Genomic DNA, 13,534 nt, shown 5'->3' on the forward strand with positions numbered 1-13,534 from the left:
TCTAAAACTCTTCCCCGTCCCTCCAATTGACATCCATGCTGCTCTGACTAGAACATCGATATTTACATCATCACATGACCTCCCGAAACGTTTGATGTTATCTGGGCTGATGAAGCATTTCTCCTGTGCTATGTAGCAGGGTCTTTCCTTTAGCAACTTAAAAATAAATATCATACTTCATAGAGATCTTTTATTCTATTGATATAAGATGCCTACACAACTTTGGGCAACGGAGAGCCTCACAGATTATAAAACCATACTGTCACCTTTAATGGAATCTAGTTGCCTTTGTACCATCTGTAGCCTAAATCCAATCTTTCCTTTTGATTTATTTCCCAATGTAAAGTCTGTTTTCTTGATCTAATACTACTTAGGGCTTCATTTCCTTTATATTTTGCATGCAGTCTCCTAAATATCTCCTCAAGGTAAGACACACAGTTACTTTATTGAGAACAATAATCTTTCTGCAACTATTTTTAGAGTTACAAAGAGTGGGCTTAAGCTTTGGAAATAATCAGTGAAGCGAAGTCCAGTAAGTGTAGCCCATGTGCTGACAATAGCATTATTTGGTTCAAACGTTCATAGTTTATACAAATGCCACCTGTTCAGAGCAGATGGTAAACTGCCACAGAGCAAGTGAGCACTAAAATGTTGTTAATGCTCCAAGCAAGCTGTGTGCTGGTTGTTTTGTGTAATTTTGTTGAGCTGTAATAGAGCAACACAATCTGCCTGTGATTGGTAACCCTGGTTATTGTCATTCACAAATTCTGGTTTGATTTTCATAAGAACAGCTGTATCGACAGTATAATTGAGATGTGTGAGGAACAATATACTTGCTGTCCATATCTACCCTCTATTGGTGGTCTGTCAGGGTTCCTTTCCCACTCTGAACTCTGGGGTACAGATGTGGGGACCCTCATGAAAGACCCCCTATGCTTATTTCTACCAGCTTAGGTTAAAACTTTCCCAAGACACAAAATTCCCCATATCTGGGATTCAGTATGCTGCCACCACCAAGCGATTTAACAAAGAATCAGGGAAGAGACCACTTGGAGATATCTTCCCACCCAAAAAAAGCTTTCTTGGGGAAGGCTTGAGAATAAACAAGATGAGCACAGACCAGCCTTGGGTTTTTAGGACCCAAAAAACCCAATCAGATTCTTAAAAAACAGAACTTTATTAGAAGAACAAAAAAAAGATAAAAGAACAACTCTGTAAGATTAGAATGGAAGATAATCTTACAGGCAGTCAGATTCAAAATATAGAGGATTCATCTAGGCAAAACTTTAAGTTACAAAAAGAAGCAAAAAACCAGGAATACACATTCCCTCCAGCACAGCGAATTTCACAAGCCAAAAACAAAAGAAAATCTAATGCATATTTTAGCTAGATTACTTACTAACTCTATAGGAGTTGGATTGCTTGCTTTCTTGATCTGTCCCTGGCAGAGGCATCACACAGACACCCCCTCCCTCCACTCCCAGATTTGAAGTATCTTGTCCCCTTATTGGTCATTTTGGTCAGGCGCCAGCCAGATTACTTGAGCTTCTTAACCCTTTACAGGTAAGAGGATTTTACAGTACTGTATCAGAGCTTCTTAGCCCCTTCCCTTTATATTTATGACATGTTCTTTGCCGAAATGCCAAGAAGGTGGTATTTTGAGCAATGGCAGTTCAGCTGGGTGAAACATAGAATTGCTGGGCATCTAAACAGTCACAGAGGGTAATTACAGTAAAAGCTGTGTTATCTGGCACTTTACCAACCAGAAAGCTCTAGAAACCACCATTTCTGATATCTCCCAATACAAATCTTCAATAGGGTTGCAAAGTGTCCGGATCCAGGCAGCGCTCACTTTGGGCAGCTCCCAGCAAGGGGCTACATATCCCTGCTGCTCCTAGGCAGAGGCATGGCCAGGCGAGTCTGCGCACTGCCCTTGCCCTGAGCACTGGGTGTGCAGCTCCCATTGGTCGAGAACCACGGCCAATGGGAGCTGCAGGGGCGGCGCCTGCATGCAGAGGCAGCATGCAGAGCCACCTGGCTGCATCTCTGCCTAGGAGCAGCAGGGATAGGTTGCCCCTTGCAGGAACCCACCCAAGGTGAGCACTGCCTGGATCCAGCACCCCAAAACCCCTTCCGCACCCTAATCCCCTGCCCCAAGCCTCTTCGTACACCCAAACTCCCGTCCAGAGCCCGTGCCCCACGCCCCCTCCTGTGCCCCAGCCCTGAGCCCCCTCCTGCACCCAAACTCCCTCCCTCCATTGGTAAGTATAGCTCTTAGTTAACCAGAATTTTTGACTAACCAGCACCCCCCATTTCCCCAACATGTTGGATAACAAAGCTTTTACTGTAATAGCAATCCTAACAGTGGGTAGGCAAATACTTCTGTGTTCTGTGCCCTCATTATCTCTTACATATTATTTAATTAACTGAGAGTGGTAATTTTTCTGTGCATTACAAAAACAGGGCAGCTGTTTTACAGTTTACTTCCTGACCTTCATCAACGTTTCATTTTATTTACAGGAAGAGTTAAAAACAGTCAGATTTTTTCCTCCCAGTGGTTTGGGGCAGGAACTCTTTTTTAAAATCAGTTTCCAAGGTAAATGTATTTTAGTGACTGCTCCATGGACCCAGAGCTGTGTTACCATGCAGAGAATCCAAAACTGAGACCCTGACTCAGTGAGAAGTGTTTAGCAATCTGTGATGATTTAGTAAAAGGCTGGATTAACAGGATTGGAGGGAGTCCTTGTCCTGGCAGGAAGATATAGGTGAAGTACAGTTTGTTGCTTAAGGAAGGGGGTTGAGACAAGACCCAGCTATCAGACAGGAGTAATCAATGTTGGGGTGAAAGAGGTGTCACCTACACTTAATGGGTCCATTGAAAATCAGCAATTGCCTGGTTATTTCTATTATACCCTATAGTTGTACCTGTAAGTGTGAGTCCTTGCCTGTGGTTAGGGGAAAACAGGATGTTAAACTGTATTTCACTGAAATTCTAACATCTTCTATAAACTAAAATGCTTTGGCATTTTAGTTTATAGAAGAGAAGAGTGGTACCTATGTGGATTTTTTATGTAGAGCCTTTCATACATGAGCTGTCTCAAAGCACATTACAAGGTAACAAATTGGATACTGGTAATACAAAGGCAAACATGGCAGCTGTTATGTGGTCTGTTATACCACATAAACAACTTTGAAAATAAGAAAAATTTTAGTGAAAGAAGTAATGCTGGCTGGTACACTGAGCTTATACCATATGCTTCACTAAGTGCTAGGAGGTCTTTAACATCTAAATAGACAGTCAGCAGATTTGGGCAGAATGGATCTTTGTTTTTAAAGGATGGCACTTCAGCCTGCATTGCACTGTCGGGAAAGAGTATATGAGTGGAAATCTTGGGGTGGAACTGTAACAGTAATGGGTAAAAATAATAATAAAACAATAATAAAAAATAATAAAATGCTTCAATACATAGCTTGGAACCAAAGAACTTATTGTACTAATCTTTCTTTTCTTCTTTCAAGATGTTCAAAATCGTTAGTGTTTGGTTATTTTTTAAAAATATTTTTTGTTTTTAACCAACTTTAAGTAATTCATGGAAACATAAGAGATCTATTTTCAGAGTAGCAGCCGCATTAGTCTGTATCTGCAAAAAGAAAGGGAGGACTTGTGGCACCTAGAGACTAACAAATTTATTTGAGCATAAGCTTTCATGAGCTACAGCTCACTTCATCGGATGCATTCAGTGGAAAATACAGTGGGGAGATTTATATACACAGAGAACATGAAACAATGGGTGTTACCATACACACTGTAACAAGAGTGATCAGGTAAGGTGAGCTATTACCAGCAGGAGTGCGGGGGGGGGGGAGGGCGAGGAAGGGGGGACCTTTTGTAGTGATAATCAAGGTGGGCCATTTCCAGCGGTTGACAAGAACGTCTGAGGTACAGCGGAGAGGGGATAAACATGGGGAAATAGTTTTACTTTGTGTAATGACCCATCCACTCCCAGTCTTATTCAAGCCTAAGTTAATTGTATCCAGCTTGCAAATTAATTCCAATTCAGCAGTCTCTCGTTGGAGTCTGGTTTTGAAGTCTTTTTGTTGAAGAATTGCCACTTTTAGGTCTGTAATCAAGTGCCCAAATAGATTGAAGTGTTCTCCGACTGGTTTTTGAATGTTATAATTCTTGACGTCTGATTTGTGTCCATTTATTCTTTTACGTAGAGACTGTCCAGTTTGGCCAATGTACATGGCAGAGGGGCATTGCTGGCACATATCACATTGGTAGATGTGCAGGTGAATGAGCCTCTGATAGTGTGGCTGATGTGATTAGGCCCTGTGATGGTGTCCCCTGAATAGATATGTGGACACAGTTGGCAACGGGCTTTGTTGCAAGGATAGGTTCCTGGGTTAGTGGTTTTGTTGTGTGGTGTGTGGTTGCTGGTGAGTATTTGCTTCAGGTTAGGGGGCTGTCTGTAAGCAAGGACTGGCCTGTCTCCCAAGAGCTGTGAGAGTGATGGGTCGTCCTTCAGGATAGGTTGTAGATCCTTGAGGATGCGTTGGAGCGATTTTAGTTGGGGGCTGAAGGTGATGGCTAGTGGCGTTCTGTTATTTTCTTTGTTGGGCCTGTCCTCTAGTAGGTAACTTCTGGGTACTCTTCTGGCTCTGTCAGTCTGTTTGTTCATTTCAGTAGGTGGGTATTGTAGTTGTAAGAATGCTTGATAGAGATCTTGTAGGTGTTTGTCTCTGTCTGAGGTATTGGAGCAAATGCAGTTGTATCGTAGAGCTTGGCTGTAGACAATGGATCATATGGTGTGGTCTGGGTGAAAGCTGGAGGCATATAGGTAGGCATAGCGGTCAGTAGGTTTTCGGTATAGGGTGGTGTTTATGTGACCATCGCTTATTAGCACTGTAGTGTCCAGGAAGTGGATCTCTTGGGAGGACTGGTCCAGGCTGAGGTTGATGGTGGGATAGAAATTGTTGAAATCATGGTGGAATTCCTCAAGTGCTTCTTTTCCGTGGGTCCAGATGATGAAGATGTCATCAATGTAGTGCAAGTAGAGTAGGGGCATTGGGGGACGAGAGCTGAGGAAGCTTTGTTTTAAGTCAGCCATAAAAATGTTGGCATACTGTGGGGCCATGTGGGTACCCACAGCAGTGCCGCTGATTTGAAGGTATACATTGTCCCCAAATGTGAAATAGTTATGGGTGAGGACAAAGTCACAAAGTTCAGCCACCAGGTTTGCTGTGACATTATCGGGGATACTGTTCTTGACGCCTTGTAGTCCATCTTTGTGTGGAATGTTGGTGTAGAGGGCTTCTACATCCATAGTGGCTAGGATGGTGTTTTCAGGAAGATCACCGATGGATTGTAGTTTCCTCCGGAAGTCAGTGGTGTCTCGAAGATAGCTGGGAGTGCTGGTAGCTTACGGCCTGAGGAGGGAGTCTACACAGCCAGACAATCCTGCTGTCAGGGTGCCAGTGCCTGAGATGATGGGGTGTCCAGGATTTCCAGGTTTATGGATCTTGGGTAGCAGATAGAATACCCCTGGTTGGGGTTCCAGGGATGTGTCTGTGTGGATTTGTTCTTGTGCTTTTTCAGGGAGTTTCTTGAGCAAATGCTGTAGTTTCTTTTGGTAACCCTCAGTGGGATCAGAGGTTAATGGCTTGTAGAAAGTGGTGTTGGAGAGCTGCCGAGCAGCCTCTTGTTCATATTCCGACCTGTTCATGATGACGACAGTACCTCCTTTGTCAGCCTTTTTGATTATGATGTCAGAGTTGTTTCTGAGGCTGCAGATGGCATTGTTTTCTGCACGGCTGAGGTTATGGGGCAAGTGATGCTGCTTTTCCACAATTTCAGCCCGTGCACATCGGCGGAAGCACTCTATATAGAAGTCCAGTCGTCCCCCCCCCCCCCCCCCCGCTGTACCTCAGACGTTCTTGTCAACTGCTGGAAATGGCCCACCTTGATTATCATTACAAAAAGATTTCCCCCCTACCCCCCCCCCCCCCCGTCGCTCTCCTGCTGGTAATAGCTCACCTTAAGTGATCACTCTCATTACAGTGTGTATGGTAACACCCATTGTTTCATGTTCTCTGTATATATAAATCTCCCCACTGTATTTTCCACTGTATGCATCCAATGAAGTGTGCTGTAGCTCATGAAAGCTTATGCTCAAATAAATTTGTTATTCTCTAAGGTGCCACAAGTCCTCCTTTTCTTTTTATAAAAGATCTACGAATTCTTAGTAAATTTGCTGAATGGATTCCCAGTGTTTTTTCTGCTTTCTACTCACTACTTTAGTAATTTGGTGATTTGGTACTTTGTTTCTATACCGTAGTGTAGTGCTCACTTGAGAGGTGCCAATGATACCCTGTGGAGAATAAGTAGCCTGCACATTCTTCAGATGGTCACTGTTTTATATTCTCTCAGGATAGAGAAGGGCAGAAGACACCACCTTTTGTTTCTGCAATGCTGCGTGGGTCAGATTTTAGTTTTGTACAACCCAAGCAAGGGGTTGCGTGGATCTGAGTTCCATTTTACCTGAATTATTAATATTTCAGTGGTTCAGATCAGAAGATTTGGGCTTGCAAAACCCAAATCCAAACCATGGTGAATCGGATCCAAGTTCCATTGCATCAGAGTGGACAATGCTCAAAGAGGGGATGGGGATAAAAGATTATTGTCTGGGCTCTTCTCTGTTCTGAAGGGCAATGTTGACAAATGGATTAACAAGACTGAAATTCTGCAGGCCAAGACCTGAGAGCTGCAGAGCCCCCACAATTCCTACTGAAGTAAGTAAGAATTGAGTGTTCAGCACCTCTTAGGGAACTTGCCATGTGTAAATATAGGTTTCTAATGAACCATTGAAAATGTATATATACACAAAAGAATGATCTTGATAAATATTGTACTTTGCTCTCAGATTTGGGATCCAAGAAGGTCTGTAAAACACCACTGATGTCTGAGTTTGTATTTCCAGATTGACACAATGGAGATGATGCGACACCCAGAGGAAACAACCAACATGAAGAGGCAAACCGTGGCTTCTTATTTTAGGGTATAAAATGTAAACTTTACAAAGTGCATTTTGATTACATGAACAGATGATTAATCTAGCATTTGTGCGGCGAAGTGAGAGCGGTGGATAAGAGCGTATCCCTCGTCCACTGTGATGCCTCACTAGACCTACAGAACTCTGACTCTTTTTCTTGCTCTTTCTCATCACTTGACCATGGTGCTTCTCAGAACTGGCCAAAAATATACTGGTACTAGGATCTAGGGCCTAGACAGTGACTTGCAGTCTATGACTTCATGATGACCTGCAGTTGAATATTCTCCCTCTAAAACACTATGGGCCAAGAATTAAGGCCTGTTTAGCACCCAAAACTGAGGGTGCAGTTGTATTTGTGCATACAAATATTATAATTGCAATTATTCAATTGTCCTGGCATCTTTGCTTGTGCAAGTGGGCCTACTTTTTAAAAATACTGGCCGTATGTGTGTTAATAAATAAGTAAAGTCAATCCATTTTTGCAAGCACCATTACAGAAGATAAAGGTCATCTGTCTGTCTGTAATAATTCTGTGATTGAGTTAACATAGACCGTGCAGGTGAATTTATTACAATCAGATTGGTACGGACGGGGTGAGGTGGTTATTAAGAGGGAGTCTGGTCAGAACACTCCTAAGACATTCTGATCCTGGGTTATTTTGTTGGTTTCATGTGGTCATTGTCGGCCAGCATCGCCTAGAGCAGCTCCCAAGCTACTGAAACCCAGCGCATATTGGAAGAAGTGTACACTACAGCACAGAACCAGGATCAGGGCACTTCTAGTGGAAGCTTTATGCCCCCGTGGCACACCCACCTGCCTGTGCTCTGTGGATTCTGGCAGTACCCAAGGATTTGGCCCAATATTTTTCCTCTTTTTACTGTTCACGGATATTTTGCAAACTGATCCTGATTTCAGTGAAGTATTTGTTGTTCAAAATTGTTTGCTGGATGATTTGGAGAAACAGTTTCCTCTGGGTTGTTTGGAAACTGTTCAATTGAACTGTTCACCGTTAGAAGGAGTGATTGTTTATCTAAGCAATATGTTATTGTTTCTGCTCCCTGAATGGCTGATTGCAACTCTAAAGCAGGAACGTAATTAACTGTCCTCTTGCTCACAGCCAAATGCCAATACTGTTCATTCACAAATACACTTCTTTGCATGTAAACATAGGTATTTGCATAAAGGGCAGCTGTTTCTTAACCATTAATTAAGTAACATCAGGGGTGAAAGTAACTTAAGGGACTTACTGGTATGCAGGGCCAGGGTCCTGAAAAAGGAGGGTGGGGGGGCTCAGGTGGAAGGGGCCAGACCTTTAAATTCCCGGGACCTTTAAATCGCCACTGCTACCCCTGGGGCTCCAGTAGCAGCAGCCAGGAGCCCTGGGCCCTTTAAATCACTGCTAGAGCCCCATGGTAACGGCAGCAGCAGTGGCAGCTGGAAGACCCGGGGCTCTGGAGGTGATTTAAAGGCCCTGGGGCTCTGGCCACTGCTGCTACCCCAGGGCTCCTGCAGCAGGGCTCTGGGGGTGATTTAAAGGGCCAGGGTCCTTTTAAATTGCCAGCCTGGGGAAGCTGCCCGCTGCCAGTATGGCCGGCTGTGTACCAGCTCTTGCTTATGTTAGGTTGCCCTCAGGCAAGTTGAGCCACAGTTCAATACATAATACAAAATGGAGTTCATCATCTGATAAAGACATACCCCACTCTTATAGTCCTCCAACACCATTCCAGCTTACTTTCACCTCTGAGTAACATCCATTCACAGGAATGTTTTCAAATAGTGACTAACAAGGAGGCAGGAACCTTATTAAGTTGTATATGGTATTTTTGAAAACCAAAAATGTTTTCCACTATTCCGCCAGCTCTTGATTGTATAGTTTAGATTAAGCTTCATAGTAAAGAAATTATTATATTTGATTTACTTCTAGACTATTAGTTACTTTTACTTCAAGCTCAATAATAATACCTTGTCTATGTATCCTGGGGTATGTAAGTCTGAGCACGTCAAACTCTCTAAAGGTTTTCTTTATTGGGACCTGATTTGGCAAGGTATTTGAAGTATGTGAGTGTAATTTTAAACATGTGAGTAGCTGCTGGGACTATATTTATTGCTGTCCCTGGAACTCTCGGTTGAAATTAGATACATGATCAAATACCTTGTGAATGGGGGCCAAGATGGCGCATCAGTATTGGAATCACTGGTATGAAATTGCCCTTTCCAAAAGCACTGCTTCTGTAGTTTGAAAGTCCAGAAATTTCATGACTGTGGGTGGGAGTTGTGCTGGAAGAGTTATAAGAGTGGGGTATGTCTTTATCAAATGCTGAACTCCATTTTGTATTATGTATTGAACTGTGGCTCAACTTGCCTGAGGGCAACTTAACTTTATGCTTTACAGACAGCTGCCCTGCCCAGGAAGGATACTTGACCCCTCATTAAAGAACTATCACTGAGAATCCATCAAGACTGAAAACTGGGGCCATTTAACTTTGATCATCTCTAAACTGTTGCCCCACACCTTGAAACAATATTTTTTTCTATATAGGGATTTGTGGGAGTGGGGACAGTGAAGGCGGAGGCAGGGCAAGCATGGTCGGCAGGGGCTGAAGGTTTCAAAGTTAAGCACATGACATAGAAACAGAGACCCTACTTAAGAGCAGGGTGTTGCTCTGTACGGGGGGGGCTGACCATCGTCACATGTAGGAAAGACTTGCAGGAGGATGAGAGCAGGAGTGAATGCCTAACCTGCACTACTGACAGGCATCATACTTACAGAAGGGGTGAGATCAGGTCAGGGGAGAGTGCACCTCAGGAATTCTGTCTTCAAAGATCTGTAACTCTCAAATGTTTTAAGGGTAAAGTTTCTGTGGTTAAGAAGTTCATTTGCTAAGCCTGTATTCCTTGCTGGTCTGCTATATTGTCCCTGAAATGGTTGAACTAAAAGCCCAGACTGGCCACAGCCTAGATGGAACTCTGGGGAAGCATACGTAAGCAACTGAGGGGGGTCAGGAGGTCTGAGATACTGATTTTGAGGTCTAGACCAGCTGAGTGGCAGTACCTACATCCTAAAGAAGGTTGTCAAACAACAGGTTTGATCCTGGGAATGTGCCATGTAGACCCAGAGCTAGAAACAGTGACTAGACTCTATATAGATCAAATTGGCTTGGATTAGCATGGGATTCAGTGATTGGGTCCACTTGCGACAGATTGGTGACCAGAAAATGGGGTACTGAGCTAGGTTGTAACAGGGGTATCCACTTATATACAAGTACCCATGAGTAGCAAATATTTTAATTACTTAAATATATTTTTCATTCTAGTACAATTTGGTATGTTGTTTGTAATATTGCTTGTCCAAATATGTTGGATGTTAGATTTGTCGAAATTTTGTAAAAATTGAATTTTTCAACAGAAAATGTCTAAATGGAAATTTGCAACAAAAATCAATTTTCATCAAAAGTTTTAGTGTGTTCCTCAAACAACTGAAAAATTTCAGTTTCCAATAACTGTTAAAATAATTTAGGTTGTTTTGTGGCATCTGAAAACTGGGGGTAGGGTTGGGATTGGTTTTTGGATGTTCGGTGCTTAGGTAAAAATGAAAAAAGTCAAAGAAAAGCTTGAATGAAAATGAAAAAAAAATTAATCAAAACATTTTATTAGAAAAAGAAATAATTTCCCAGCCTTTCTATGTGATATCTTCAGGCATGTACATATAGTTATGGATATTTATTGCTTCTTTAAAATAAGTGTACTGGGGTCTCTTGTCAATTGTATGGTTTTTTTGCTTTCATTGTTAGTATTCCTTGATGGATCTTTTATCCAAAATGGTGGTTGGACAACCTCACTTTGTCCGCTGCATTAAACCAAATGATGACCGAGAGGCGCTGAAATTTTCCCAAGAAAGAGTTCTAGTACAGCTACGGTACACAGGAATTCTAGAAACTGTCAAGATACGTCAACAAGGTTATTCTCACCGCATCCTCTTTGAAGAGTTTGTGAAAAGGTAAAACAGGTCTCTTTTGTAATATGATTCTCCCTTTAAGACTCCATTCAGCAGACTGTGCATTCTTGGACACACTGTGTGTTTGAATGCAGAAGATTCAGTAAATCTTGGATTGTACACTTAGGGCCTGATTCTGCTCCCAGTTACAACACTGAAAACCGGCATAACCCTGCTGAGGTCAATGAAGCTACACTGGTATAAAACCAGTGTGAGACCAGAATCAAGCTCTTAATGCTCTATACAAAAAAATATCCCCATCACGTGTCCCTGTAGTAGTGATGTGTAAATGAACACTTATATTACAAGTACAGGGAAATTAATCACCTTCAACCATTATAAAAAGACTATGCATATGGTTAGAAATGGATTAACACAAACCTTTATACAAAATCTCTCAGAGCAGCGTGTTCAGCCTTGTCTATACTACAAAGTTTTGTCAGCAAAAGCTGCCTTTTGCCGACAAAACAGGAGAGGTGTACATACTACAAAGTGATTTTTGGCTGCAAAACAAAACCACCTCAATGAGAGGCATAGCGCTTTTTGTGGCAAAGTTAAAGCAACAAAGCATCGGTGTAGACACTGTTTGTTTTGACAGAACTGGCTTCCACCAGTATCCCACAATACCTGCCATGACCACTCAGCTCACTGTTTTGATTTCTGCTGCCCTGCAGGCATGTGCCCCTCCCCTTACAAAGCTCCAAGTATCTGACAGCTGAGCCTGCTGCTCCCTTTGGGGAACAAAGAGCAAACCATTAGCCTGGAATGCTCCTGTTCTGCCCAGCACTAGGAACTGGGGGGGGGGAGGGGGGGTCTGCTGTGCTGCTTTGACATTCCTCAGCATGGAGGGCTCACAGAGCTGCTTAGGATGCCGCTCAGGGCAGCTGAGGAGGCTGTGGGAGAACTCTGAGGGAATCACAGAACCACAGGCAGGCAGACAGAGCGGGCTGTTTTGGGAGAGACTGCTGTGCTGAGCAGAGCTGGGGGCTGACGTGGGGGGTGTCCCCACTCCCTGCCTCCGGATAGGTCGGTCAGCCTGCTGTCTCCCCCACCCCAGACACACCACTCTCCTCTCCCTCCCCCACCCCACACTTCAGCTGAAAAGGGGGCTGGGGCTGACAATCTACTAGGATGGCCCTTGGACCATGGGATTGAGAAACCTGCATCATGTGACACTGCACCTGCCCCATGAGGCATTGCAAACTCTTCCCAAAGCACCCTGCAGCCAGTTGCACAGTGGGAAAGCTACCCACAATGCACTGCTCTCTGTGTTGATGCAAGAGCAATTAGTGTGGATGCACTCTGCAGACACAAAGACCTAGACCTAGACACAGACTAACCCTCCCCCCCAGTTCCTAGTGGACATGCAACAGCGGTTTTGATTAAAGCAGCATAACTTTTGCCGACAAAACTTTGTAGTGAGACAAGGCCTCTGTCTCAAGCTGTCTGCACAGCACTAATCAAATAGTGGCAAAAAACTAACCACACCCCATCAGACATTTTTCACCATTGGTGATTTCTGCCACATGACAACATCGCAGTGGTGCTGCGGATATTGCACATTCAGCTAGATGAATGTAAAAGATGATTTATAAATGTTTTTGTGACTAAAAACAGTGTTTGATTTGTAATGGGTTTTCCTACATAAGAAAGTTATAGCAGTCTGAGTTAAAGTGCGAATTTAAATTGAGATAACAATGTAACTCCCCATGTAGACTTAATCCTGTAGAATTGAATAGAATTTTTGGCTTCGTTTATATCACTTTGGAAGGGGTTTAAGCTACACTGAAAAAGCCACTTCTTCAGGAATGAGGGCCTATTTTGGAATAAGAGTGTCCATATGGGGGGTTATAATTATCTTGGTTTAACTATATTGGTGTAGTTATAGCTAGGACTTGTGAGCATTCTGACAGCCTCTGGATATTTGTGAAAATGTTTGTGTGTCCTGGAAGCATCATGAATTTTAACACAAGTGTTTATTGACCTGAACATTTGTACTGGAAGACCATAATTAATTATATGTAAATCAAACCTGGATGTCTTTCTAAAAGATGCTCAGACAGAAGTTATGGGCTTAATGCAGGAATCACTGGGTGAAATTCCATGGTCTGTGTTACGCAGGAGTCAGATTAAATGGTCCTAATGGTCCCTTCTAGCTTTAAAATCTCTGAATCTGTGAATTATTTGCTATTCATTATTCTCCTGTTTAAAATATTTGTCGTCTAGTCAGGGATCAGACCCAGTACCAGGTGACAACGTTAGCAGTGAATAGCTAAAGCAAAGACTTCAGAAATAATGCACAGTCTGAAAACTGATCATCCAGGCGATACAGAGAATACTCGTGAATAATGAATCCATTCAAAGAAAATCAGGATCAGGTCATAAACAATCACTAACTAATAGGGGCTAAATCTTTAATGACTTTTTATGCTAAGGGCATGTCCCCACTGGCACTTTGTCGGCAAAACTTTTGTTGTTCAGGGGTGTT

The 13,534-nt window shown here is 42.9% G+C and overlaps 1 protein-coding gene across 1 annotated transcript in view; it reads left to right on the forward strand.

Moving 5' to 3' along the window:
- MYO3B (myosin IIIB) overlaps positions 1 to 13,534 on the forward strand; it is a 334,888-nt gene that overhangs the window by 187,355 nt on the left and 133,999 nt on the right. The window contains exons 24-26 of the mRNA XM_084643361.1: positions 405 to 425; positions 6,981 to 7,058; positions 10,844 to 11,049. Coding sequence (XP_084499487.1) covers positions 405 to 425; positions 6,981 to 7,058; positions 10,844 to 11,049 — 305 coding nt within the window. The remainder of the gene's footprint in view (positions 1 to 404; positions 426 to 6,980; positions 7,059 to 10,843; positions 11,050 to 13,534) is intronic.

This window comes from Lepidochelys olivacea (genome assembly GCF_965140295.1).
Source record: "Lepidochelys olivacea isolate rLepOli2 genome assembly, chromosome: 11".
Lineage (NCBI taxonomy): Eukaryota > Metazoa > Chordata > Testudines > Cheloniidae > Lepidochelys > Lepidochelys olivacea.